Here is a 26,810-nt window from a genome sequence, read left to right on the forward strand (position 1 = left end):
AGATTATGATACTAAGCTGTGTATAATCTTTACTTAAATTATCATAGCAGTACTTTATATTTTGTACAATTTTCAGTTTTAAATTTCTTCCTTAGGTTTAACATTTTAACCTTTCAATATTTATTTTCAGACCCAAACCTTTGTTGTTCAAAGGAGATCACAGATATCCCTCATCAAATTCTGAAAGCCCTGTGGTGATTTTCTACTCTGAGATTGGCTCTGAGGAATTTTCCAATTTCCATCACCAACTTATATCGAAAAGCAATGCGGGCGAAATCAATTATGTATTGAGACATTATGTGTCTGTAAGTATTGACTTATTTTACAACTGCTTAGATATTAATCTGTCCAACATGAGTTTAGAACATAAGCTACTAGTTTTCATCTTTATGAAATAATAGTTAGTTGAACTACTATTTTCTTTAGAATCCAGTGCTTTTTGTTAAATGTATTATTTATACATGTAGGTGCTTCGTTTCCCTTTCTTTTCTTTTTTAAAGATTTATTTATTTATTTGAAAGGCAGTTACAGAGAGGTAGAGGCAGAGAAGGAGAGGTCTGCTGGTTGAGTCCCCAGATGGCCGCAACGGCTGCAGCTGCACCAATCCAAAGCCAGGAGCCAGGAGCCAGGAATTTCTTCCGGGTCTCCCACATGGGTGGAAGGGCCCAAGTAGAAGATGTTCTACTGCTTTCCCAGGCCATAGCAGAGAGCTGGATCAGAAGAGGAGCAGCTGGGACTCAAATTGGCTCCCATATGGGGTACTGGCACTCAGGTGTCAGCTTTACCTGCTACACCACTGTGCTGGCCTCATGCCTTTCTGGAGAAATGTCAATTATGCTAAACAAATGGCCTAATAGGGACCAGTAGGTTAAGCCTCTGCTTTGAATGCTGGCATACCATATCAGAGCACCAGTTCCAGTCCCAGCTGCTCCATTTCTGATCCAGCTTATTACTAATGTGCCCGGGAAAGCAGTGGAAGATGGCCCATGTACTTAGGTCCCTGCTACTGATATGGGAGTCCCTGTTGGACTCCTGGTGTCAGCCTGGCCTAGTCTTTAGAGTTCCTTTTCAATCTTTTTGTTTTCCTTTTTGGCACCTTTTCCTTTGATAATGGCTGCTAGATGTGACGTGAATGTGATGTTGTGTACACTGTGTGCTGGGAAGAGCCAGGTGGTAATGGTGGATACTTGCTCTGCTTGCAGAATCCCAAGAAAGAACCTGTTTATCTCTCTGGCTATGGTGTGGAATTGGCCATTAAGAGCACTGAGTACAAAGCCAAGGACGATACTCAGGTGAAAGGTGAATTTGTAAAAATCAGAGCACTGTGTTCTCTTTCCTTCACATACAGGTTTTAGGGGAATCTGTTTCCATGATGAAAAAGATTCGATTTCTAGGAATAAGCTGAACCTGTGTTTGAATCTTTATTTTCATTTTGTGGGCGACTTTAGCAAAATTTTCTAGATTCTGTTTTCCTTCTGTAAAATGGAGGCAGTGATGTATGCCTCTTCAGGTATTTGGGAGCAACAAATAATATGCAAAAAGAATGAATTTAGCACAGATTTTTGCACAAAAATTTTTTTAGTTAGTAATAGCTGTTATGGATGTTAACAAATAGCCATTAATTTATGACTCCAGAGTGAAATCTTAAACTTTCCTATATTAATGAATAATTTTATGTTCTTTATTATTTTCTGTACTTGGAATGTTTTAACTATACTTCTTGTGATACTGCCGGGCTTGAGTTGATTCTTGCCGTCGAGTGTTATATACTGTTAATATATAAAGTTTTCCAAAATTAAGGAAAAAATACATTCATGTTCTAGGAACATAGGAAACATTAGAACACATATTCTGTTTATTTAAAGAATCATTTTAAAATGTTAGTTGACATTTAGCATTTTAAATGGTGTTGTAATTTCATGTGTTTCTGATTTTTTCTTAGCATTATTCAAATTTTGTGAGGTTAATAACATTTTAATTTCTAATCTTAGTATTTAGACATACATTTTTTGTGCTTTTATAGGAACTGAGGTAAACACCACAGTGATTGGTGAAAATGACCCTATTGATGAAGTTCAGGGGTTCCTGTTTGGAAAATTAAGGTATTATATTCTTTTTTTTTTTTTTTTTTTTTTTTTTTTTTTTTTTTTGACAGGCAGAGTGGACAGTGAGAGAGAGACAGAGAGAGAAAGGTCTTCCTTTGCCGCTGGTTCACCCTCCAATGGCCGCCGCTGCAGCCGGCGCACCGCGCTGATCCTGGCAGGAGCCAGGAGCCAGGTGCTTTTCCTGGTCTCCCATGGGGTGCAGGGCCCAAGCACCTGGGCCATCCTCCACTGCACTCCCTGGCCATAGCAGAGAGCTGGCCTGGAAGAGGGGCAACCGGGACAGAATCCGGCACCCCAACCGGGACTAGAACCCGGTGTGCCGGCGCCGCAAGGTGGAGGATTAGCCTATTGAGCCACGGCGCCGGCTCAGGTATTATATTCTATGTAGTTTGGGAAATTCTCTTATTCTCTTTGAACTTCCATGCTTCTTTGCATTCTAAGCAGCATCTTTTTTTTTTTTTATGAAATCCCTCTTTTAAAAAATTATTTTTCATTTATTTGAGAGGGAGAGAGCAAGCGAGAGCCCTGTTCTGCTGGTTGACTCCTTAGATGCCTGCAATGGCCTCTACTTCTGCTGAAGCTCTGGGCTGGGAACTCAGTCCAGATCTCCCATGTGAGTGGCAGGGACCTAGGCATTTGAGACAGCACTGCTGCTTCCCAGGGTGTGCATTAGCAGGCAGCTGGAATTGTGAGAAGAGCCAGAACTCATTTTGGGTACTCCAGTATGGGACACAGGCATCCCAGATGGTGTCTTAACTACTAGACCAAATGCCCCATAAGCATCAGAATTCTAATTACTGTCCCAGTTGCAGATCTCCTACAGCATTTTATAAATGTAATCTAAAATGGATAAATAACTACTTAGTTTATAGTACAGTTTGCAATTTCCAGTTATTTTGAAGGCATTATTATTACTTAAAGATTTAATTTGTGTATTTGAAAGGTAGAATGACAGAGAGGGGAGAAAGAGATTTTCCACCTGCTGGTTTACTTTCCAAATGACAGCTGGAGGTGGGCCAGGCTGAACCCAGCTGCTCAGAACTCCATTTTGGGGCTAGTGCTGTGGCTCAGTAGGTTAATCCTCTGCCTGTGGCACCAGCATCCCACATGGGTGCCAGTTGGAGCACATTAGTAGGAAGCTGGATTGGAAGCAGGATAGTCAGGACCTGAACCAGCACTTTGATATGGGACACCAGGGTCAAAAATGGCAGCATGACCAGCAGTGTCATAACACTTGCCTCTGAAGCATATTATCATTATTATTTTTTAAAGATCTTTTGGAGAAGCATCGAGAGAGAGGACCTCCATCTGCTGGTTCACTCCCCAGATGGCCGCAATGGCTGGAGCTGAGGTGATCTGAAGCCAGGAGCCTGGAGCTTCTGGGTCTCTCCCTAGGGTGGTTTGGTGCAGGGGCCCAAGGATTTGGGCCATCTTCTACTGCTTTCCCAGACCATAGCAGAGAGCTGGATGGGAAGTGGAGCAGCACCCATATAGGATGCCAGCACTACAGGTGGCGGCTTTACCTGCTATGCCACAGCACCAGCCCCTGAAGCATATTATTTTAAAATTATACTGTGACTGCCTGTCTGTGCTGCAAGTTTATTTCCTTTTCTGGGCCTTTTAGTTTGTGGGATATAGTTACATTCCACTTTTTGATCGATACAATAGAAGAAATCAACTTGATTTGGCCTAGCCCATTTGGCCATCTGGGGAGAAAACCATTGGATAGAATATTTCTCTCACTGTGTCTCTCCCTCTCTCTCAGTAACTCTGACTTTGAATAAATAAATAAGTCTTAGAAAGAAGGAAAGGGCCGGCGCCGCGGTTGGGGCACCGGATTCTGTCCCGGTTGCCCCTCTTCCAGGCCAGCTCTCTGCTGTGGCCCGGGAGTGCAGTGGAGGATGACCCAAGTGCTTGGGCCCTGCACCCCATGGGAGACCAGGAAAAGCACCTGGCTCCTGCCTTCGGATCAGCGTGGTGCGCTGGCCGCAGCAGCCATTGGAGGGTGAACCAATGGCAAAAGGAAGACCTTTCTCTCTTGTCTCTCTGTCCACTCTGCCTGTCAAAATAAATAAATAAATAAATAAAAATTTAAAAAAAAGAAGGAAAGAAAAGCAATTAGCATTTTTAAAAAAATAGGCTAGTGAAACACTGCAGGTAAAGTTGAAGTCCCTTTGTTACCACCCTGCCTCCCCTCCCCAGGGAGTCACTGTTGTAATGATTTATCTTTAATCTGTCGAGTTTATGATTTTTAAAATTACAAGGAAAAACTTGAATTTTTTTCCTTTTTGTATAATTCATACTAGGATCAGGAGGGGAAGATAGATTTGTGGTCATCTGTTTGAGTGTGCTTTGGGAAAGAGAAGGCCGTGGGAAGGACTGATTACTCTTTCTTTCAGAGATCTACATCCCGACCTGTCAGGGCAGTTGAAAGAACTCAGAAAGCATCTTGTGGAGAGCACCAATGAAATGGCCCCTTTAAAAGTTTGGCAGTTGCAAGGTAATAACATCATAGACACAATGTTAGCCTACTTTTGGGCCTAAGTTTGTGGTATTAAAAATGTACAATTTGAATTTAGTTGCATGTTTTCACAGGATGCCAGATTTTAAACAGAGTCATTAACTTTGATTAGTCCTAGAAGAAAGTCCTTTTGTAGACAGGTAATGCTGCATAAAAGTAATATGTGAGTGCAAGAATTTTCTGTGATCAAATGTGTAAGCTTAGAACACTGAAAACATGTTGGAGTTTTTATGTTCCTGTATGTATACATTTCTTAAATTATATATCAATAGAATGTTAAAGGCACATCAGTGTGTAGGATGTATCTGTACTTTCTGTTCCATAGAATTGTTTTTTTTCCTAACATAATCTACTAAAAGTGTTAATGTTATATTTTGTAAATTCAAAGAAGGAAAGGATTTGGGCTTGATTTAATTTTTTTTTTTTTAATTTTTTAATTTTTTTTTTTTTGACAGGCAGAGTGGACAGTGAGAGAGAGAGACAGAGAGAAAGGTCTTCCTTTGCCGTTGGTTTACCCTCCAATGGCTGCCGCGGCTGGCACGCTGTGGCCGGCACACTGCACTGATCCGATGGCAGGAGCCAGGTGCTTCTCCTGGTCTCCCATGGGGTGCAGGGCCCAAGCACTTGGGCCATCCTCCACTGCACTCCCGGGCCACAGCAGAGAGCTGGCCTGGAAGAGGGGCAACTGGGACAGAATCCGGTGCCCCGACCGGGACTAGAACCCAGTGTGCCGGCGCCGCAAGGTGGAGGATTAGCCTTGTGAGCCGTGGTGCCGGCCTTGAATTAATCTTTGCTAAATGTGTTAGTGTGTGCCCTGATATTTTATGCAGGTACTTCAGGGATGGTTTAATAAATAGGGATCTGTGGAGTGAATAAAATCAGAAATTAAATCATGGGCACATCCCTGTTATGATTCTTTTTTCCTTTTTTTTTATTGTCATGTCAGCTTTTTTTTCCATTCATAAAGACATTACTAATTTAGTTCAGTTTTCTTAGCTGACCTGAAAATATTTTCATAAGAAATCAAACCCAACATGGACCTTTTTAAAGATAGCTAGCTTCTCATGTGCTTCTGCATGCGTACCAGGCAAGTATTTGTAAACTCCATTGTCTACCTGAGAATGGTGGAAAACAGCCAAATAATATGTTAGTGCCATAGTTCAAATTTTGACTTTGTAGGGACTCAGAGGGGGTCTCTGGTTTATTTTCTTAATGGACCTACCTACATGCCTTCTTGAATTCCTTATAAAATTCAGTGGTCTCCTGGTCAAGTATGAGTAGTCTTTTTAACCACACGAATCCTTAAGGGCAATTTTGAAGGAGTTGAGTATGCCCCCAGAATTTCCAGATAGGTGCCAAAGATTTTTCAAACTCTCTTGTATTACAAAGTTTTAGGAAAAAAAAAATTTCTTTAGCAACTCTCCTTGCTGAATAGAGGTATCAGTGACAGTGCCCAAAAGTCAGGTATGACTTTTCTCTTCAAGAACAAGTTATTTGGAACTGTGAGTGAATTTTGCAAAACAGTGCAGTAAAGCAAGTCAGATGAACTTAATCCCAATTTAGTGCATGGTTTGTCTCCTCCGTCATTGTCCACAAAACTCTGAGAAGTGATAGGAATATGTGGGTGCAGATTATAGGCCCAGCTTCTCTCCAGTGACTTTGAAAGGGTCTGTTCATGGGTCAGAACCCTGTGCTCCTCTGTGCCATTGGCACCAAGCCTGGGGAGAGTGACCTCCTGGGATATCCACCTTGGATTGGAATGGTTGCTTTCCAAGGCATTCTTAATTGTCAAGAAAAGGATGGGAAGTAAATGTGGATTTCTTTTGCTTTTCATTGCATTAGATTAATATGTTTTGCGTTTTATTTGGCATTTTTGCAGATCTGAGTTTCCAGACTGCTGCCCGAATCTTGGCTGCTCCTGTTGAGTTAGCTTTGGTGGTTATGAAGGATCTTAGTCAAAATTTTCCTACCAAAGCCAGGTAATAAAGAAGTTTTAATGCTTTCTTCTCTTTAATATAATACCCAATTGTCTTTGTGTTTACATGCCAAAGAGGTAATTAAAATACAAAAGTATTAGAACACAGCAATTCTGTTGCCACCACTAGCACTGTCCTGAGAAAGGGCAAGACCAGTGGTGTGAATGGATGGTGCCGATTATTTTCCTGACACTGCCACTTTCTAGATCTCTGACCTTTGCAATTAAATGACCTCTTAACCTCACTTTCCTCAGCAGTAGATGGGAATAGCAATCCTACCTTTAAGTTTTGGATGGATCGCAAAATCCAACACTTGTGAATGTAACTAGTCTAGAGTCTGGCTCAGATCTTAGGGCTTTGCTTCCAGAAGGGTGTTTTAGACACCATCGTACTGAGTCTTGATGGAGAAGCTGAGTCGTAGAGGCTAAGCGTCTCGTTCATCGTGCAGGATATGGTTATCAGCCTTGTGATATTGCTTTGGATTCTGTGATGTTGCTTTATAATTCATAAATGTGTCAAAGAAACTGCTAAAGTTTTTTTGTTAGGAACTGCTAACTTAAATGGTAGCCATTCCTTTTTTTTTTTTTTTTCTTCTAATTTGCAACATTGAGTGAAAGGAAGATGGGAGTGAGAGATAAGAGTTAGAGAGAAATCTCCCAACAGCTGATTCACTTGCCAAATTCCTGCAACCAACAGTTCCATTCTGGTCTCCCATATGCGTGGCAGAGGTCCATATACTTGGGTCATGTTGTGCTGCTTTCTGAGGTACATTGGCATGAAGCTGGATTGGAAGTGGAGTAGCTGGAACTCAGACATGTTTTCTGATATGGGGTTTGGATGTCCCAAGTGGTGGCTTAACCTGCTATGCCACAAAGCCCACCCTGCATGGTTGCCATTCTTCTTTTTGAGAGTCTATATAGAATCTTTTGACTTCATATGTGAGATATTTTATAAACAAGTTTATTTTTTACTATATAAAAAATAATAGATTTTATAAATCATGCAGAAAATCCATATTTAAGGGCTTGGCACTGTGGCACAGCAGGTTAAAGCCTAGCCTACAGTGCTGGCATCCCATATGGGCACCAGTTCAAGTCCTAGCTGCTCCATTTCCGATCCAGCTTCCTGCTAATGCTCCTGAGAAGGCAGCAGAGGATGGCCCTTGGGCCCCTGCACCTACATGGGAGACCTGGATGAAGCTCCACGCTCCCGGCTTCAGATCAATTCTGGCTGTTGCGGCCATTTGGGGAGTGAACCAGCTGATGGAAGACCTCTCTCTAACTCTGTCTTTCAAATAAATAAAATAAATCTTTTAGAAAAAATCCATATTTAGTCCAACATTTGGAAATGCACATCGTTTCACTTCCATCATAGGGTGAACCATCCGTTTGCAGCTTGGTTGAGTTGTTGTCCTTCAGTCTGTGAGGAGTAACAAACATGTACAGGAGAGACAGATACACATATTCAGCTGAGAACCTGGAGACAGCTGCCTCTGCTTTAAAATGATCTGTCAGCAGCTTTGCTTTGGTGTTGCAGCTTCACAATAAAGAAACATGCACATCTGAGAGGAGAGAAATACATATGTCAATTGTAAAGGTTGAAGGTTTTCCCTTTTAGTTTTTTGTAATTTATTGAGCATATATATCATACTTAAAAATAAGGAAAATGGTGACATTTATGTCAAATGTTAAACTGAAGACTGATAATGTTTTCCTTCCTCAGAGCAATAACGAAAACAGCTGTGAGTCCAGAACTTAGAGCCGAAGTGGAAGAGAATCAGAAGGTATTAACTGGTGAAAAATAAGACCATTTGTTTTGTATTGTATCTTTAAATATGAAGATGTCTAAGTTTAACCTGTGGCATTTAATAGTATTACACTTCTCTGTCAAAGATGGTAATACTTTTTGTGCATTTCTGTAATGTTTGCATTTTTAGTTGTTTTTTTTTTTTTTTTAAGATTTTATTTATTTGAGAGGTAAAGTTACAAACAGTGAGAAGGAAAGACAGAGAGAAAGGTCTTTCATCTGCTGGTTCACTCCCCAGATGGCCACAATGGCCAGAGCTGAGCTGATCCGAAGCCAGGAGCCAGGAGCCTCTTTCAGGTCTCCCACACGGGTGCAGGGTCTAAGTGCTTGGGCCATTTCTACTGCTTTCCCAGACATATTAGCGGAGAGCTGGATCAGAAGTGAAGCAGCTGGGACTTGAACCAGTGCCTATATGGGATGCTGGCGCTGCAGGCGGAGGCTTAACCTACTATACCATAGTACCAGACCCTTACTTTTTTAACAAAACCTTTTTTCTGGGAAGGATTTTTATCCTCTTTGCTGAGAATTTGATTGGTTGTCAATATTTTTTTTTAGGAGATCTTATTGTCTCTGTTTCTAATTTGAAAGGCAGAGACTACCGTCTGCTAGTTCGTACCCCTAATGCCTGCAATGCCTGTGGCTGGGCCAGATGGTGGCCAGGAGATGGGGAACTGAATCCAGATCTTGCCTTTGAGTGATAAGAACCCAATCATTTGAGCCATCACTGCTGTCTTTCAGGGTCTACATTAGCAAGAAACTGGAGTCAGGAACTAGAGCTAGGATTTGAACTCAGGTTCTCCAGTGTGGGGTGTGGCCATGTGAACTGCTAGACCAAATGTCCATCCCTAGTTGTCAGATTTCTTTTATTTCCATGAATTTTTGTTGCTCGTGGAGTCTCCTTTTTATGGTATTTTTTCTCTGCAATATCTACTTCTCTTAAGGTGCAAGTTTTTGTTTTGGTGTCTCGTCTTCAGTGGAGAAAGCCTCCCTGAGGTGCCTGATGGTCTGTGACGGTTGCTCACGTGTGAGCCTCTCGCACTGAGAAGCTGTTTGGAAGCCCCAAGAATGGGGCTTGTTGACTGGAGGGTGCCCTGGTGTCATTTCCTCCAAATGCAGTGTTGATGGCGTCTGTGACCCTTTTGTCTGGGCTGCTCAATCTCCCGAAAAGGATCTGCTGGTCTGCTGGGAGGGTGCAGTCTGAGCCCAGTAGGGAAGAGCGTTTGGTAATTTGCTCTCACCCCCTGTTTCCATGGTGAGACCTCCTGTCCTCACTTGGCTTTGATGTCCAGAGGCCTTGGATTCTCTTTACTCTTTCTAGGTAGTGAGCCTCCACTTCTCCGGAGCAGGGAGAACAGTGACAGCAATCACCTGGGCTGTGGGGAATCAGCAGGGGAGGTGGGGGCTTGTGTCTGAAAGACTCTGCAGAACCCACTTTTTAATTCAGTAGTCACCTTTTCAGGGGTGTGCGTGTGCGTGTGTGTGTGTCTGCTTTCCTGTGCCATAGTAGAGCGCTGGATCGGAAGTAGAACAGCCTGGACTCAAACCTGCGTCCTTACGGGATGCCAGTACTGAAGGCAGTGGTTTTACCTGCTATACGACAGAACCGGCCCCACCCTTACCTACTTTTAAACTTCCAGAATAACCATATCAAATGTTACCTTAAATTTAGTGAGTTTTGACTCTCAATAAAGACATAGTGTTAAACCATTCAGGCTTTCTTGGATTCCTGATTTGTTTGAGTGAAACAATTTATAAACATACATAAAGTACTTAAAAATATAAAACACCTACACAAGTGTGTGCATACACTAGATGTTTTTATTTTATTTATTTTATTTTTTGCCAGGCAGAGTTAGACAGTGAGAGAGAGAGAGACAGAGAAAGGTCTTCCTTCCGTTGGTTCACTCCCCTAATGGCTGCCATGGCCGGCTCTGCGCCGATCTGAAGCCAGGAGCTGGGTACCTTCTCCTGGTCTCCCATGTGGGTACAGGGACCCAAGCACTTGGGCCATCCTCCACTGCCCTCCCAGGCCACAACAGAGAGCTGGACTGGAAGAGGAGCAATCAGGACAGAATCCGGTGCTCCAACTGGGACTAGAACTTGAGGTTCTGGTGCCACAGGCGGAAGATTAGCCAAGTGAGCCGCGGCGCCAGCTACTCTAAATCTTTAGTATGATGACTTTTCCGAAGTGAACCCTCCTGTGTTACCAGCTTCCAGTGGCAGCCATTGGAGGGTGAACCAACGGCAAAGGAAGACCTTTCTTTCTGTCTCTCTCTCTCTCACTGTCCACTCTGCCTGTAAAAAAAATAAATAAATAAAAAAGAAATTGATCTGAGCTGGATTTACCTTTTCAACCAACTCAGTGTTTCTTAGCCTTGGAATGTGTACCGTGCATACCCCACAGTCTGGGAGGGAGTGCACATGGAGTTCTTGTTGCCCATGAAAGGAATTCCAGCTCTCAGCTGATGCAACTATGCAACCTGCTTATCTGTCTTTTTAGCTGACAGAAATTGTGTGTGTGTGTATATATATATGTGTGTGTGTGTGTGTGATATACAGCATGTTTTTGAAAAATGCAGACATTGTGGTGTTATCCCTCTATCTTGCTGGCTATTTGTAGCAGAAGCGACAGCTTTCTCATTGTTGCTTCCCCTCTGTACAACATTGTCTTCTCTCCCACTTACCACTGGTGAGTAAAGGGAGTACAGTAGTCCCTGTCCTCCCCCAGCTGTGTGTTACAGAGAGATTAGTTCTGGCCCTGGGATCTGACTGATTTCTTTCGTTCTCTCCTGTGTGGCTTAGCTCCCTATGAATGACAGTCCCAGGTTCCTTTGAGAGAAACGAATGAATGGAAGGGATACAATTCACGAGGAGCTACACTGGGGACTCAGCAGTGTTTCTGTCAGCTCAGGCAGGTCTCAGGGGCTACACTGCCATCTTTGTGCAAGGCTGCCACCGTGTTGGGGAGCAGCAGGTGAAGGGCCTTGTGGAGGCCACGTCTTAGAAGTGACCTCGGTTACACTGTGTGCTCTTTTCATCAAGACAGCCTTTTCTTGGTGTGCCTTAATTTGAAGGTATAAGCGAGATGTATGGGGTTGTAAAAGCCATTTTTGTTAAATGTCTGGACTTCGTCTAGGAGTTTTAGCTGCTGTCCACAGCTGTCACAATCTTTGTTGGCACCACAAATTGGAGGGCAGCAGAAGTTTAAGAAGGAGGAGTAGCAAGCTTACGTAGCTACTACCTGGCATTAATGAGCAAAGGTAAGGAAAATTCAGGAGCTAGTGTGGCCCGCAGTTACAGATACTGACCTTGTTCTGTGTTTGATATTAAAGGTATAAATCAGTGTCTGTGTAGGACTTAGCTTTGTTACTAAGGGAAAGCAAAGTTTAATGTTCCATTGATGTCTAGTGTAAAGGCAAAATACTAGCTTCATTTCCTGGCAGGCAGTTCAGAGAAGTATTATTGGAAGAGGAAACCTGAAGAACAAAATACCTTTTTTAATTTATTTATTTATTTTGACAGGCAGAGTTAGACAGTGAGAGAGAGAGAGAGACAGAGAAAGGTCTTCTTTCCATTGGTTCAGCTCCCAATGGCCGCTGCGGCCGGCACACTGTGCTGATCCAAAGCCAGGAGCCAGGTGCTTCTCCTGGTCTCCCATGCGGGTACATTACCCAAGGACTTGGGCCATCCTCCACTCTACTCCCGGGCCACAGCAGAGAGCTGGCCTGGAAGAGGAGCAGCCGGGACAGAATCTGGCTCCCCGACCAGGACTAGAACCTGGGGTGCCGGCGCCGCAGGCGGAGGATTAGCCTATTGAGCTGCAGCGCCAGCCCAAAATACCTTTTTTTAAAAAAAAGTTATTTGAGTGGCTGGTGCTGTGGCACAGTAGATTAAGCCACTGCCTCTGTGCCAGCATCCCATATGGGCACCGATTGAAGTCCCAGTTGCTCCACTTCAGTCAGCTTCCTGCTGATGTGCCTGAGAAAGCAGTGGAAGATGGCCCATGTCTTTGGGCATTGCCACCCGCACAGGAGACCCAGAAGAAGCTCCTGGCTCCGGCCTGGCTCAGCCCTGGCCATTGCAGTCATTTGGGGAGTGAACCAGTGGAGAGACAAATCTCTCTCTCTCCCTGTCTCTCTCTTTCTCTGTGTGTGTGTGTGTGTGTGTGTTTGTGTGTGTGAATGTATGAACTCTGCCTATCAAATAAATAAGTCAGTCTTTTTTAAAAAAGTTGTTTGAATGGCAGAGAGAGACACACACACACATACCCACAGAGCTCCCACCTGCTGGTTTATTCCCCGCTGGGGTTGGAGGCAGGTACTAGAGGCAGGAGCTGGGAATCCCACCCAGGTCTTCCACCTAATTACTTAAACCATTGCTGCTACCTTGTGGTCTATATTAGCAAGAAGCTGGAGTCAGGAGTTGGAACTGTGAATTGAACCCAGGCATTCTGATGTGGGACATAGACATCCTTTTTTTTTTTTTTTTTTTTTTTTTTTTAAGATTTATTTATTTATTTGAAGGTCAGAGTCACAGAGAGAGAGGAGAAGCAGAGAGAGAGAGATCTTACACCCGCTGGTTTACTCCCCAGTTGGCTGCAACGGCTAGAGCTGCACCAATGGAAGCCAGGAACCAGGAGCTTCTTCACATAGTCTCCCATGAGTGTGCAGGGGCCCAAGAACTTGGGCCATCTTCCACCGCTTTCCCAGGCCAGAGCAGGGAGCTGGATCAGAAGTAGAGCCTCCGGGACTCGAACCAGTGCCCATATGGGATGTCAGCTGCTACCGCCGGTCCCACAGGCATCTTAATTGCTAGGCCAAATACCTGCCCAAGAGTAAAATATCTTAGTATATCGTGGGGACAGGAAGAAACGTGTTATTTTTAAAATTAAGTACAATATTATTTATTTAATGAGTTATTTACATTTTCTTTTTGTAGAAGTGGCTTTTAGTACTTAGTGTATGTCTGCTCCATGTAGGAAACAATTGTATTTTATTCATCATAAAGTTGATAGAGTGGGAGGAGACTGAACCAGTGATTTCATTTAGTGTAATAGGTGCTAAGAAGTGTATGTGGGAGTATAAAGAAGGAAATCTGAATCCAGCTTCAGATTGTCAAGATTTGTACAGTTAATAAAGCCCAGAAATATTGAAGTTTTGGTCAGTATTTTCTCACTACTTTCTAATATTTTTTTTTACGTTTTTCAGTATTTCAAGGGAACTTTAGGATTACATCCTGGCGACTCAGCTATTTTCATCAATGGACTTCATATTGATTTAGATACGCAGGATATATTCAGGTATGGATGATATTTTTCACTTTCTGGAAAGCTTTTATAATATGTAGCTCCTTGTGACATGTGTGGTCATCATTCCTAAGGCTTTCCAGGCCCCACTGTGTGCGTGGGTAGGCCATGATGTGATGAGGGTAATCAGCGTGACTGTTGCCGACTGTGTCATGGCATATTTCCATGCCTAAGTGCTTTTTGGGGATACCTATTAGAGTTCACCATAGAACAGCAGAGAGAGCAGGCTGTTGGGCCTCTGCACACAGTGTGAGGAGGTTTATTTAAAATGCTGTGTCTAGGGCCTCAGAAGGCTTTCTGTCCACATTACTGGATAACAACTTTTTTGTTGTGCAAATGTGGTTCAGGATTAAATTGCTCTAAATTGTCTTCATGACTTTTGAGTGGGAAGTTGACAGTCAGAATTTTGCTTTTGTCTTTAGAATTAAAACTGACACAGTTGACCCTGGCTTCATAAGAAGCAAGACAAGCAGTGCCAGTGCTTCAGAAGAAGCTGTTTCCACAGTAGGATAGTTTCACATTAGCTATTTGAATTAGCTGTTGTGTGCATTATTGCATTACAGTGCTAGTAACAAGTTAGTAAAATGGACATCGGCCGGCGCCGCGGCTCACTAGGCTAATCCTCCGCCTAGCGGCGCCGGCACACCGGGTTCTAGTCCCGGTCAGGGCGCTGGATTCTGTCCCGCTTGCCCCTCTTCCAGGCCAGCTCTCTGCTGTGGCCAGGGAGTGCAGAGGAGGATGGCCCAAGTGCTTGGGCCCTGCACCCCATGGGAGACCAGGATAAGCACCTGGCTTCTGGCTCCTGCCATCAGATCAGCGCGGTGCCCTGGCCGCAGCGCACCGGCCGCAGTGGCCATTGGAGGGTGAACCAATGGCAAGGGAAGACCTTTCTCTCTGTCTCTCTCTCTCACTGTCTAACTCTGCCTGTCAAAAAAAAAAAAAAAAAAAAAAAAAAAAAAGGACATGGTTACTGTAAAAGATTGTCCAAATGGTTTTTTTTTTTTAATATATATAAAGATAATTCACGGAGAGGAAATAGCAGGTGAAATTCTTTTTTTTTTTTTTTTTAAAGATTTTTTTTTTATTTGAAAGGCAAAGTTACAGAGGGAGGACAGACAGAGAGAAGAGAAAGAGGTCTTCCATCTGCTGGTTCACTCCCCAAATGGCTGCAATAGCCAGAGCTGGGCTGATCCAAAGCCAGGAGCCAGGAGCTTCTTCTGGGTCTCCGAACTGGATGCAGGGGCCCACAAACTTGGGCCATCTTCCACTTCTTCCCCAGGCCATAGCAGAGAGCTGGATTGAAAGTGGAGCAGCCAGGGCTTGAACTGGCACCAATATGGGATGCCAATGCAGCAGGTGCCGGTTTAACCCATTATGCCACAGCACTGGTCTTTAAATGGGTTTTTATGGAGTGATTTTTTTATAGATGTGTATTAAAATACATATTTAAGTTTTATATAAAACTTAAATCCTTGTAAATCTCTCAGAGTTTATTAACGTTGTACTTACTTATTGTAAATACTTTTCAGTAATGGAGAAAAAAGAACCAAAGTTTTCTTCCTAACATTTCATCCACTTACCTGTCTTTTCTACCTCCCCAGCAGACATCAAAGTTGGGTGTGAATTCTTCCCGATTTTTTTCAAGGGTTCACATGTATGTTTGTCTCTGTAAATTGATACTGATGTTGAAACATATATCTGTAATGTAACTTTTTCTGTTTTTTTTTTTTTTAATTCATTTCAAAATACTTGTAGATGCACATTCAGTTACAAGAAACAATACAGATTAACATACTGTCTTTAAAGACAGGTACAGTAGCACAAAATCAGGGTTATTTTATTCTCATATTATATGTTTATACTTAGAGATAATTTATACATACATTGGTAAGTGTAAATAAATATGGTACAGGAAGGAGTCCTGTGTACTTTGTTCTGTGTATTTTGATGTGATAAGACAAAGGTTGGCTCTCTTTTGATTTCCCAACTGATCTGAGTTAGCATTGAGTTTGAACTGAGAGATGTTTTTTGTAACAAGGATTTTTTTTTTCAAGTTTTTTCTCTACTAAATACCTGTCTTTTCCCAGTCTTTTTGATACATTGAGGAATGAAGCTCGAGTAATGGAGGGTCTGCATAGGCTGGGAATAGAAGGGCTTTCTCTCCATAACATCTTGAAACTGAACATCCAGCCATCCGAGTCTGACTATGCAGTAGACATCAGGAATCCTGCTGTTGCCGTGAGTAATCCTTTGGGTGATCCAGGGGTTTTCTGACCAGGTACCTCTACCACAGTTTTCTGGCTTGTCTTTAGTAGGTGTTACATTATTCCCACCATCTCTTTTGTTGCTGCTCCCCAGATGGCTATAACAGCCTGCAGTGGACTGGGCCAAAGCCAGGAGCCAGGAGCTCCTCCTGGGTCTCCCACATGGGTTGTAGGGCCCAAGCACTAAGGCCATCTTCTGCTGCTTTCTCAGGCTATTAGCAGAGAACTGGGTCAGAAGTAGAGAAGCTGGGACATGAACCAGTGCCCATATGGAATGTTGGCATCATAGGCTGTAGCTTTACCCACTGTGCCACAGTGCCGTCCCCAAATTGATATTTCTTGACACTAGTCCTTTATTGGTTTCACCTATTTTGTAATTTGTCTTTTAGTTGCTTGTTTCTCTGTGTCTTTGAAAATGGCCTGTAATCATCTGATTCTTTTTAAATATTTATTTATTTATTATTTGAAAGAGTTATAGAGAAAGGTAGAGACAGAGAGAGAGAGATCTTCCATCCTCTGGTCTCCCATGTGGGATGAGGGGCCGAAGGACTTGGGCCATCCTCTGCTGCTTTCCCAGGCACATTAGCAGGGAGCTGGATTGGAAATGGAACAGCCAGGACTCAAACCAGTGCTCATATGGGATGCTGGCACTGCAGGCTGGGGCTTTAACCTGCTTAGCCACAGCACTGGCCCTCATGATTCGTAAAATAATTTAAAGTGTTACTGTTATTTCACTGACAGGTGATTAATGTGTATGCCTCATGTTATCTTTTTCTAGTGGGTCAACAACTTGGAGGTTGATAGCAGATACAGTTCGTGGCCTTCTAATCTGCAAGAGTTGCTTCGACCCACTTTTCCTGGTGTTATCCGGCAGATCAGGAAGAACTTGCATAACATGGTAATGAACCTGCCCCTTATTGTTTTAGCTGTGAACTCTGTTTCTCTCTCCTTTGCCCGCTTCCCTGCCTTTTTGTCCTATATGGAATGTTCACTTGTGGACCAGCTGCTTCCCTTCCACCACAACCAGATCTGCTCCATGCTCACAGAGGAGGCCTTTGGCATGTCTCGATCATTTGTAGGCCTGTGAGCCATCGCAGCAGTATTACAGGCACCATCACTGTGTTAGGAAGTGCTCCTCATGCTTAAGGTGTGGTCCAGACTGTGCTGTCTTAAATGATTTTTTTTTTTTTTGTATTTTAAGATTTTATTTTTAGAGCAGTTTTAGGTTCACAACAACATTGTTTAAGTCTTAAAATAGTTCTCACTTTTACTCGGAAGTACATGTTGCTACTCTTCAGTATCTTACTTGCTAAACTCTGCCAGTTCAGTTCATCCTTGAAGTCTTTTTGTGAGTTCCTACTTGTCACTCTGTATTTCACTGCTTTACAGAGATGAAGGAAAAGCGTTCTTACCAGGCCCTCTGTTCCCCTCTTGCTTCTTCTATTCCCTCATGTAGCTGCTCTAGGGAGCAGGTTAGTGCCAAGGTTGTCTGCCTCGGAACTTGCAAGGGAAACTGCTTTCTGAACTTTTCTCTGCTTTTAAAAACATTTTGTTTACTTATTTTCATTTTATTTTAAAGTCAGACAGAGGTCTATCCACTGGCTCAATCCCCAAGTGCCCACAAATAGCCAGAGATAGATGAGGCTGAAATCAATAGCCCAGAACTCAGTCTGAGCCTCTTAAGTGGGTGGCAGGGAGCCAAATACTTGAGCCATCTCCTGTTGCCTCTCTGGGTGTACATTAGCAGGAAGCTGGACTAGAAGTGGAAAAGCCAGGACCTGAACCAGGGACTCTGATATTGGTTGCAGGTATCACATGCGGGGAGCCAACTACTACACCAACACCTGTTCCACTTTTCTTGATCTTTTTTTTTTTTTTTTTTAAAGATTTATTTATTTATTTATTTGAAAGTCAGAGTTACACAGAGAAAGAAGGAGAGGCAGAGACAGAGAGGTCTTCCATCCGCTGGTTCACTCCCTAGATGGCCACAAAGGGTGGAGCTGCGCTGATCCGAAGCTAGGAGCCAGGAGCTTCCTCCAGGTCACCCATGCGGGTGCAGGGGCCTGAGGACTTGGGCCATCTTCTACTGCTTTCCCAGGCCACAGCAGAGAGCTGGATCAGAAGTGGAGCAGCCAGGACTCATTTGGGATGCTGGCATTGCAGGCTGTGGCTCTACCTGCTACCACACAGTGCTGGCCTCTTAATAATTTTTTTTTAATAATTTACTTGTTTGTTTGCTTATCTGTTTGAATGGCAGAGCAACAGAGAGAGGAAGAGAAGGAGAAAGAAGCTGATTTTCCATCTATTAATTCATTCCCCAAACAGCCACAATAGCCAGGGCTGGGCCGGGCTGAAGCCAGGATCCAGGATCTCTATCTGGACCTCCTTTGTGGGTGGCAGGGCCTCAAGTACTTGGGTCATTATGCACTGCCTTCCCAGGCACATCAGCAGAAAGCTGGAATGGAAGTGGAATAGCTGAGACTTGGACTGGCACTCTGATATGGGGTGCCAACGTTGGAGCTGGGAACTTAATCCACTGCACCACAATGCCAGCCCTTTTCTTTTTTATTTATTTCTTTGAAAGGCAGAGGGAGAAAGAGAGAGGGAGGGAGCAAGGGAGAGGGAGAGGGAGAGAGAGAGAAGAGGAAGGAAAGGGAGCAAAAAGAGAGGGACCTTTCATCTTCTGGTTCATTTCCCAAATGGCTGTAACAGCCAAGTGTGGGCCAGGCTGAAGCCAGGAGCCAGGAACTCCACCCTGGTATCCCTCATGGGTGGCAGGAGCCCAAGTACCTGGGCCCTTTTCTGTCGCCTTCCAGGGCACATTGACAGAAAGCTGGATTGGAAGCAGAACAGCCAAGATTCCAACTGTGCTCTGATGTGGGATGCGAACAAGGGCAGCAGCCCAACCTGCTCTGCCCAAACGCTGGCCCCCTTTTCTTGTTCTTGAAACCAATTTTTCCTTTCCAATCAAAATTTCTTTCTTTTCTTTCCTTTCTTCTTCTTTTTCTTTTTTTGGTAAAGATTTATTTATTTATTATTTGAAAGACAGAATTACGCAGATAGAGAGCAAGAGATCGAGCTTCCAACTTCTAGTGCACTCCCTAGGTGACCACAATGGCTTGGCTGGACTAGACTAGGCTGAAGCCAGGAACCTGAAATTCCATGGCTGTCTCCCACGTGGGTGGCAGAGGCCAAGCACTTGAGCCATCATCTGCTGCCTTCCCAGGAGCAGTAGCAAGGAGCTGGATTGTAAGCAGAGCAGCTGTGCTCAGATTGTGCACATCTAGCCACAACAGCCCCCACCCCAGTCAAAATTTCAAAATTTCAATCTCTTTCTTTCCATGTGTCTGTATTTAAAAAAAAAAAAAAGGAAAGATTTATTTTTTATTTATTTGAAAGGCAGAGTTAGAGAGAGAGAGAGAGATAGAGGGAGCGAGCGAGTGAGCGAGCTTCCATCCGCTAGTTCACTCCCCAAATGGCCAACATGGCCCAGGGCTGGTCCAGGCTGAAGCCAGGAGCCAGAAGCTTCTACCAGGTCTCCCACATGGGTGCAGGGGCTCATGAACTTGGGCTGTTCTCCTTTGCTTTCCTAGGCTTTTTAGCAGGGAGCTGGATCAGAAGTGGGGCTGCCTGGTACTCGAACTGGTGCCCATGTAGGATGCTGGTGTTGCAAGTGGCAGCCTTACCTGCTATGCCACAACACTGGCCCCTGCACTTTTTTTTAAGCTTTATTTAATTGAAAAGCAGAGAGGGGTGTGGTAGGATGGGATCTTCTATCCACTGGTTCACCCCCTAAATTATTTGGGTCAGGCCAAAGCCAGTAGCAGGGAACTCCATCTGGGTCTCCCACATGGGTGGTAGGAACTCGAGTATTTTGGCCATCATCCACTGGTTCTCAGGCACATCAGCTGTGAGCTGGATTGGAAATGAGTAGCCTGGACCTTCTGGCACTCTGACATGAAATGTGGGCATCTCAGGTGACAGTTTACCCCTGTGTGCCACAATGCCTTCCCCTGTCTGCACTTTATTAAATGAGAGAGAGTATTTATAGGTTTCTTGGAGCATAGTAGGTGCTTCATATGTGACAGTGATTACTGTCATCTAAGAATTGGGTTGTAAATGAATTTGTAATTTAGAAACCCTTAGAAATGAAATTGCAAAAGGGAAATCTCCCTTTTCCTAGATGGCAGAGGTGAAAAATTTGGTTTTTGTTTGATGAAGTTGAAGAATAGGTGTCGCAGCATGAAGTACAGTGCCCAGGTAATCAGCATAAATCCATGAGAAAGTTATTTAGCACTTCAGTTCCACTTTCTTTGCACTTAGTGGGAAATAACTCCTATTTGTATAATTCCTCTTCTTTTTGGTTCAAGAGTAACTGGCTTCCTACCTAAAGACTAACTGCATTTCTGCTGGCCTGGGAACATTAGTGTATCTCTTCATGTGTTCTTCCCCCCTTGTGTCTACAGGTTTTCATGGTTGATCCTGCACATGAGACCACATCAGAGTTGATTAACACAGCTGAGATGTTCCTCAGTAATCATATACCTCTAAGGTAACACTGGCATTGATTTGATGATGGGTCTTGTTTAACTGATGTTTTGTCGTTCTTCAGTGCACGTCTGGTGCAGCTGAATTGTAAGAAAATTAATACTTGGAATCATTCATGGCAGTTTGATTTTCCTTGATATAAAGTCAGTCTCTTTTAGGATAGAGAATTTGATTTTCAGTGAACAGAAGCTTACCACCATTGAATTACTAATAAATAGCCTATGTAAAAGTAGTTTGTCATCTCAGCTTGCTTCCCAGTAGAAGGGAATTTTCCTGGTTGATGTCCATGTTTCAGATCCCTATTCCACTACTGTTGGAGTTTAGAACTTTGCCAGTTGGGTTTGTTACACTGTCAGGGACCAGATGCATCCGCAGCCTTTGTACATGCAGTAGACATGTGTTTTCACTTGTGTTGCCAGCTCTCCTCACGGGACACTGAGTGGTTGGGTGTCAACCGTTTCTTACAGGAACAATGTTTTAAGGGATTTACATATAAGTGTTAAGATACTTGCACTTAACAGTCTCAATATTTCTAATAACTTTACATATTGATGAAATTTAAATTCTTAGGAAACTCTTGAAACAACAAATACTGCTGAATGTTTCATGCCCAGCACTGGGCAAACTGCTGGGGGTGATATTGAAGCCATATTCCTAGCTTCTTGGAAGAAATCCTTTGCATACTTTGAAATATGTTAACAAGATGTTTGATCAAGATGCTCTATCCTGCTGGTCATCAAATGTGTTAGGACTGAAAGACTTGAGATGCAGATGTTTTGAGGAGAAGGTGGATTTCAGATAGGCATTAAAAAAATAGAAGGTTTGATTGCTAGAATAGCACAGATTTGGAGTTTAATGAAGTTTTTCATGTAAAACATGAATATAACTTGGATAGATACAGGAATAAATTAACAGATTGCTCACCATAGTCATTTTTTTCGTTTTGAAATTTATTTATTTATTTGAAAAGCAGAGTTACAGAGAGATAGAGGCAGAGAGAGAGAGAAATTGATCTTTTCTACACTGGTTTATTCCCCAAATGGGTTCAATGGCCGGAGCTGGGAAGATTCGAAGCTAGGAGCCAGGACCTTCTTCCCAGTTTTCCATGCAGATGCAAGGGCCCAAGTGCTTGGGCCATCTTCTGCTGCTTTCCCAGGTACATTAGCCAGGAGCTAGATTGGAAGTGGTGGAGCCGGTACTCGAACCGGCACCCATATAGGATGCTGGCACTGCAGGCAGTGGCATTTACTTGCAACACCACAGCACTGGGCCCCAGAATCGTGCTTTGATTAAAAGAGAAATATTAGATCACAGCAGTTGGTGCATGGTACAAAAGTGGGCACCAGTTTCATATTGATTGACTTGTGCTGAGGAGCAAGAAGAGGTAAGGTAGTCTTGAGATTGCAAGGGTAGGTGAGAAGGTGGTGACACTTGAACTCCTAGGCCCCGGAAAGATGTGCTGTGGGCAGTTTGTGGGAGTCCCAGGCCTGTGGGCTGTTCGTTGACTCACTGTGTGAGCTGTTGTGCACCTGTACAGAAGTGTTGGGGGCTGCGGAGAGGACATCTGTCGGAGTCCCCGGCGACAAGGTGGCACTTGTTATGGGACTAGGCCCAGGAAAAACTGAAGTCTTCAATTTCTGGCTTAGCTAACAGAAGACGTCTGATGCCCTTTCTCAAAAGTGGAAACCTAGGGAGGGTTATGAGAAAGTAATGAGGTTCTGATGTTATAATTAGGTTTTAGCCCATGTGTTTATTTTCATAAGACTAGGCCATTTCTGCACATAACCTACACATGTAATTTTTGTCATAAGGGGGATTTTAAAAGAAAAGGACAGTTTTCATCTAAAAATGAGCTGTCTCCTCTTCCCACTCACATAGGAGAGTATTCCCCAAAGTTCATAGAATTATAGATCTACTTTAGTGCAAAAAAAAAAAGCCTTTGAAATTCATGCATAGCTTTTTATAGTACACATTTTCTGTGAACTTTAAAAAAATGTTTTTATTTGAAAGATATACATAGGGAGAGACAGAATTTCTACTTGCTTGTTCATGTTCCCCCTATCCCCAACCTACCCCCAAATGCCCTTAAATGGCCAGGGCTAGACCAGGCCAAAGCTAGCAGCCCAGAACACAATCTGAGGCTCCCTTATGAATGGCAGGGACCCAGGTTCTTGAATAACCAACTGCCACCTTCCAGGGTACACATTAACAGGAAGCTGGAAATCTGGAATTAAAAGTGTAAGGAGGGGCTGGCTTTGGGGTGCAGCAGGTTATGTTGCTCCCTGTAACACCCGTGTGAGCACTGGGTCGAGTTCCTGGCTGTTTCATTTCTTTCTTGCTTGCTTTTTTTTTTTTTTTTTTAAAGATTTATTTATTTATTTGAGAGACAGAGTTACAGAGAAGTAGAGGCAGAGAGATAGAAGTCTTCCATCTGCTGGTTCACTTCCCAAATGGCTACAATGGCCAGAGCGGCACCAATCCGAAGCCAGGAGCCAGGAGCTTCTTCAGGATCTCCCACATGGGTGCAGGGGCCCAAGGACTTGTACCATCTTCTACTGCTTCCCCAGCCCAGAACAGAGAGCTGGATTGAAAGTGGAACAGCCAGGTCTCGAACCAGCGCTGATATGGGATGCCAGCATTGCAGGTGGCAGTTTTACCTGCTGTGCCATAGTGCCAACCCCAGTTTCATTTCTGATCTAGCTCCTTGAGCATGCACCTGGGAAAGCAGTAGAAGAGGGCCCAAGTGCTTGGGCTCCTGCTACACCAGTGAGAGACCTTGATAGAGTTCCAGGTTCCTAGCTTCAACCTGGCCCAGCCCTGGCCGTTGAGGCCATTTAGGGAGTAAACCAGCAGATGGAAGATCTTTCTTTCTGTCTCTTGCTGTCTTTCTGTAACTCTGCCTTTCAAATAAATAAAATATTTAAAAAAAAAAAGGAGCTGGGACTTGAACCCAGGCACTTTAGTATGTGATGTGACAGTGAGGAACTCCTGTGCTTGTATTCTCCACACACCTTTTCAGAGGTAACTACAGGTATTCATTTGATGTGTGTGTGTGTGTGTGTGTGTTTAAGTATTTATTTGAGAGGCAGAGTTACAGACAGAGAGGGAGAGACAGAGAGGAAGGTCTTTCATCTGCTGATTTACTCCCCAAATGGCTGCAATGGCTGGAGCTAGGCCAGTCTGAAGCCAGGAGCTTCTTCTGGGTCTCCCATGTGGATGTAAGGACGCAAGCACTTGGGACATCCTTCATAGCTTTGCCAGGTACACCAGCAAGGAAATGGACCAGGAGTGGAGCAGCTAGCACCCAAATGGAATGCTGGCATTGCAGGCAGAGGCTTGGGTCTACTGTGCCACAGGGCTGGCCCCAATTTGATGTTTGATGTATACTTTTTTCTTCTATTTTAAAACCTTTGTTTAAAATTGGACTCTGTATTTTTATAATCATGTTAATCAATTACTATTGATATATTATTATTGACTGAACTCCATAGTTTACACTATGATTCATTGTTTGAATTGCACATGTGTGGATTTTCTCAAAAGTATGATGTCAGTATCTGTGTTACACATTTGCTGTCCTAAAAACCCTCTCTGCTCCACCTGTTTGTCCTTTCTTCCATTCCCCAGACTCCTGGCAATCACTGATCTTTTTCATTGACTCCATAGTTTTGCCTTTTCCAGAAAGTTACATAGTTAGAGTCATGCAGGCTGGAGCCTCTTCAGATTGGCCTTTTTCACCTAAACATACATTAAGATTCCTTAATTTTTTTTGACTTGGTGGTTTATTTTATCCATTATATCCATTAAAAGGGGCATATGTCGGGTGGGCATTGTGGCGTAGCTTGTTAAGCTGTCCCTTGGGACACCGACATCCCATATGGGCGTCAGTTCAGGCCCAGCTGCACCACTTCCAGTCCAGCTCCCTGCTGTTGTGCCTGGGAAAGCACAAGAGGATGGCCCAAGTGCTTGGGCCCCTGTACATGCATGGGAGACTTGGAGGGAACTCCAAGCTCCTGGCTTAAGCTTAGCTCAGCCCTAGCTGTTGCAACCATTTGTGGGGTAAACCGGCGGATGGAAGAGCTCTCTCTTTTTTTGTCTTAACTCTGCCTTTCAAATAAATAAATCTTAAAGAAAATGTTTAAAGAGGAAAAAGATAAAGGCTTATGTGTCTCAAGCAACAATAAAGGCATCACAGGGGTCACCCACATCCCGTAGTGGAGTTCCTGGGTTGAGTGCCAACTCCACTTTTCCCAGAGCTTCCCGCTAATGCATACTCTTGGAAGTAGTAGATGATAACTCAAGTACTTGGGTCCCTGCCGTACATCAGGGAGACCTAGATGGAGTTCCAAGTTTCTTGTTTTGGCCTAACCCAGCCTTGGCTGTTGTGAGCATTTGGGAAGTAAACCAGTGGATGGAAGGTCTCTCTTTGTCTCGTCTGCCTTTTAAACAGAAAATGATGATAAATAAATATATAAATTTTAAAAATTCTGTTTTACCGATACACTCCACTTTGTTTATCCATTTACTTGTCAATGGTCATACTGGTTCTGACCAAGTTTTGTCAACCGTAGATAAAGTTAGCGCAAAGATCTGTATGTGAATTTTTTATGTGAACATAAGTTTTCTGTTCCTTTGGGTCCATACTAAGGAACACAATTGCTAGATTGGGGGATAAGGGTATGCTTAGTTTCATAAGCGACTGCCCAGCTGTCTTCCTAAGTGGCTGTGCCATTTTGTTTTCCTGGCATCAGTGGTAGCAGGAGTTTCACACCCTCAGCAGCATTTCGTGTTGTCAGTACGTTTGTCTGTCACAGTAGGTGTGTAGTAGTATGCCAGTGTTGTTTCAATGTACTAGTCTCTGATGACGTATGTTGTTCACTTATTTATTTATCATCTGTATGCTTTGTTTGCTAATATGTTTGTTGAGACCTTTTGCCCATTTTTTTAATTTGATTGATTGCCTCCTTATGGTGATGTTTTAAAAATTGTATATTTTGGATACTGGTCCTTTTTCAGATAGCCCTTTTACAAAGATTTTTCTGCCAGTTTGTGGCTTGTCCTTTCACCATATAACAGTGTCTTTTGCAGAGCAAGTTTTAAATTTTAATCAAGTCCCACTTACTGATTTTTTTTTTTCCTTTCATGGATTGTGCCTTGGGATCAGCATGTCATTGCCAAAACCAGGATCACCTAAATTTTCTTCTCTATTGATATCTTCTAAGAGTTTTATAGTGTTGTCTTTTACATTTAGGTCTGTGATCCACATGAATTGATTTTTGTGAAGGGCGGAAGGTTTGTATTTAGATTCATTATTTTGCACATGATGTCTAGTTGTTCCAGCACCATTTATTGGAAAGATTGTCGATTGAACTGCTTTTGCTCCAGTATGGTGGCTGGGGTTTGTTTTTTTGCCAACCAGTCTATAGTCATACAGTGATGTCTCTTTGTGATTTATTTCCTTATTGAAAATTTAATAAACTTTAACTTTGCTTATAACTTTTTACTCCAGGATGAGTATTTTCTGCTTTTCTTATACCTGTAGTTCTCATGTTGCTTGTGTTATGACTCAAATGCCCTCTTTTCCATTTAACAGTCTGAAATTTCCATTTTCTCTAATTTTGGCTTAAAGGCAGAACAACATTTCCACTTAAAACAATAGCACAGCCCTTTGTGTCAGTCAAGGAATCTTTTTGTGATGTGAAAACTGCTTGTTCTAACAGCAGATTCGTCCATTCCCCCTTTGAGAACCTGCTGCTTTGCAAGTGGTATGGGTGTCTGCCGACCTTAGCAAAGTAGGATGAGAACTGGGCTTTTCACATAGGGATGGTTTTTCCCACTGGCTACAGTGGCCGGGAGGGCAGGGGCTGCCATTCCTTGTAAACAGTTGCGTTCTTTGAGAAGTTTCTTTTTCTTCTTTCCCTTCCCCCTCCAGAATTGGTTTTATCTTTGTGGTTAATGACTCTGAAGATGTTGATGGGATGCAAGATGCCGGAGTGGCTGTTCTGAGAGCATATAACTATGTTGCGCAAGAAGTGGATCATTACCATGCCTTCCAAACTCTGACACATGTATGTTTTTGTCCACAATGACAAAACATTCTTTTAATCTAACTTACTCTAAAAAAAGCAGTGTGTGGTAAGCAGATTTGTTATTTCTGTGAAGAGAAAAAGTAAAAGTTGTTCGCATGAATTCTATGTGTTTCACATTTCAGGGATTACCTCTACTTAAAATTATTTTTTTAATATTTATTTATTTATTTGAAAGGCACAGTTACAGAGAGGCAGA

General features: G+C 43.2%; 1 protein-coding gene and 1 non-coding gene across 4 annotated transcripts in view; one reads left to right on the top strand and one right to left on the bottom strand.

Moving 5' to 3' along the window:
• The window catches only part of UGGT1 (UDP-glucose glycoprotein glucosyltransferase 1), a 115,407-nt gene that overhangs the window by 26,660 nt on the left and 61,937 nt on the right, over positions 1-26,810 (top strand). For all 3 annotated transcript variants that reach the window (XM_070071037.1, XM_070071038.1, XM_070071039.1), the window contains 11 exons: positions 131-305; positions 1,203-1,299; positions 2,024-2,102; positions 4,505-4,605; positions 6,506-6,605; positions 8,325-8,385; positions 13,616-13,707; positions 15,801-15,951; positions 16,756-16,875; positions 20,444-20,529; positions 26,458-26,593. In XM_070071037.1, the coding sequence (XP_069927138.1) occupies positions 131-305; positions 1,203-1,299; positions 2,024-2,102; positions 4,505-4,605; positions 6,506-6,605; positions 8,325-8,385; positions 13,616-13,707; positions 15,801-15,951; positions 16,756-16,875; positions 20,444-20,529; positions 26,458-26,593 (1,198 nt within the window). The remainder of the gene's footprint in view (positions 1-130; positions 306-1,202; positions 1,300-2,023; positions 2,103-4,504; positions 4,606-6,505; positions 6,606-8,324; positions 8,386-13,615; positions 13,708-15,800; positions 15,952-16,755; positions 16,876-20,443; positions 20,530-26,457; positions 26,594-26,810) is intronic.
• Positions 6,183-6,379, bottom strand: LOC127491899 (small nucleolar RNA SNORA73 family). Its single transcript, XR_007920827.1, has one exon. It is a non-coding gene; the product is annotated as a small nucleolar RNA SNORA73 family (small nucleolar RNA).

This window comes from Oryctolagus cuniculus, chromosome 3, assembly GCF_964237555.1.
Source record: "Oryctolagus cuniculus chromosome 3, mOryCun1.1, whole genome shotgun sequence".
NCBI classification, from domain to species: Eukaryota; Metazoa; Chordata; class Mammalia; order Lagomorpha; family Leporidae; genus Oryctolagus; species Oryctolagus cuniculus.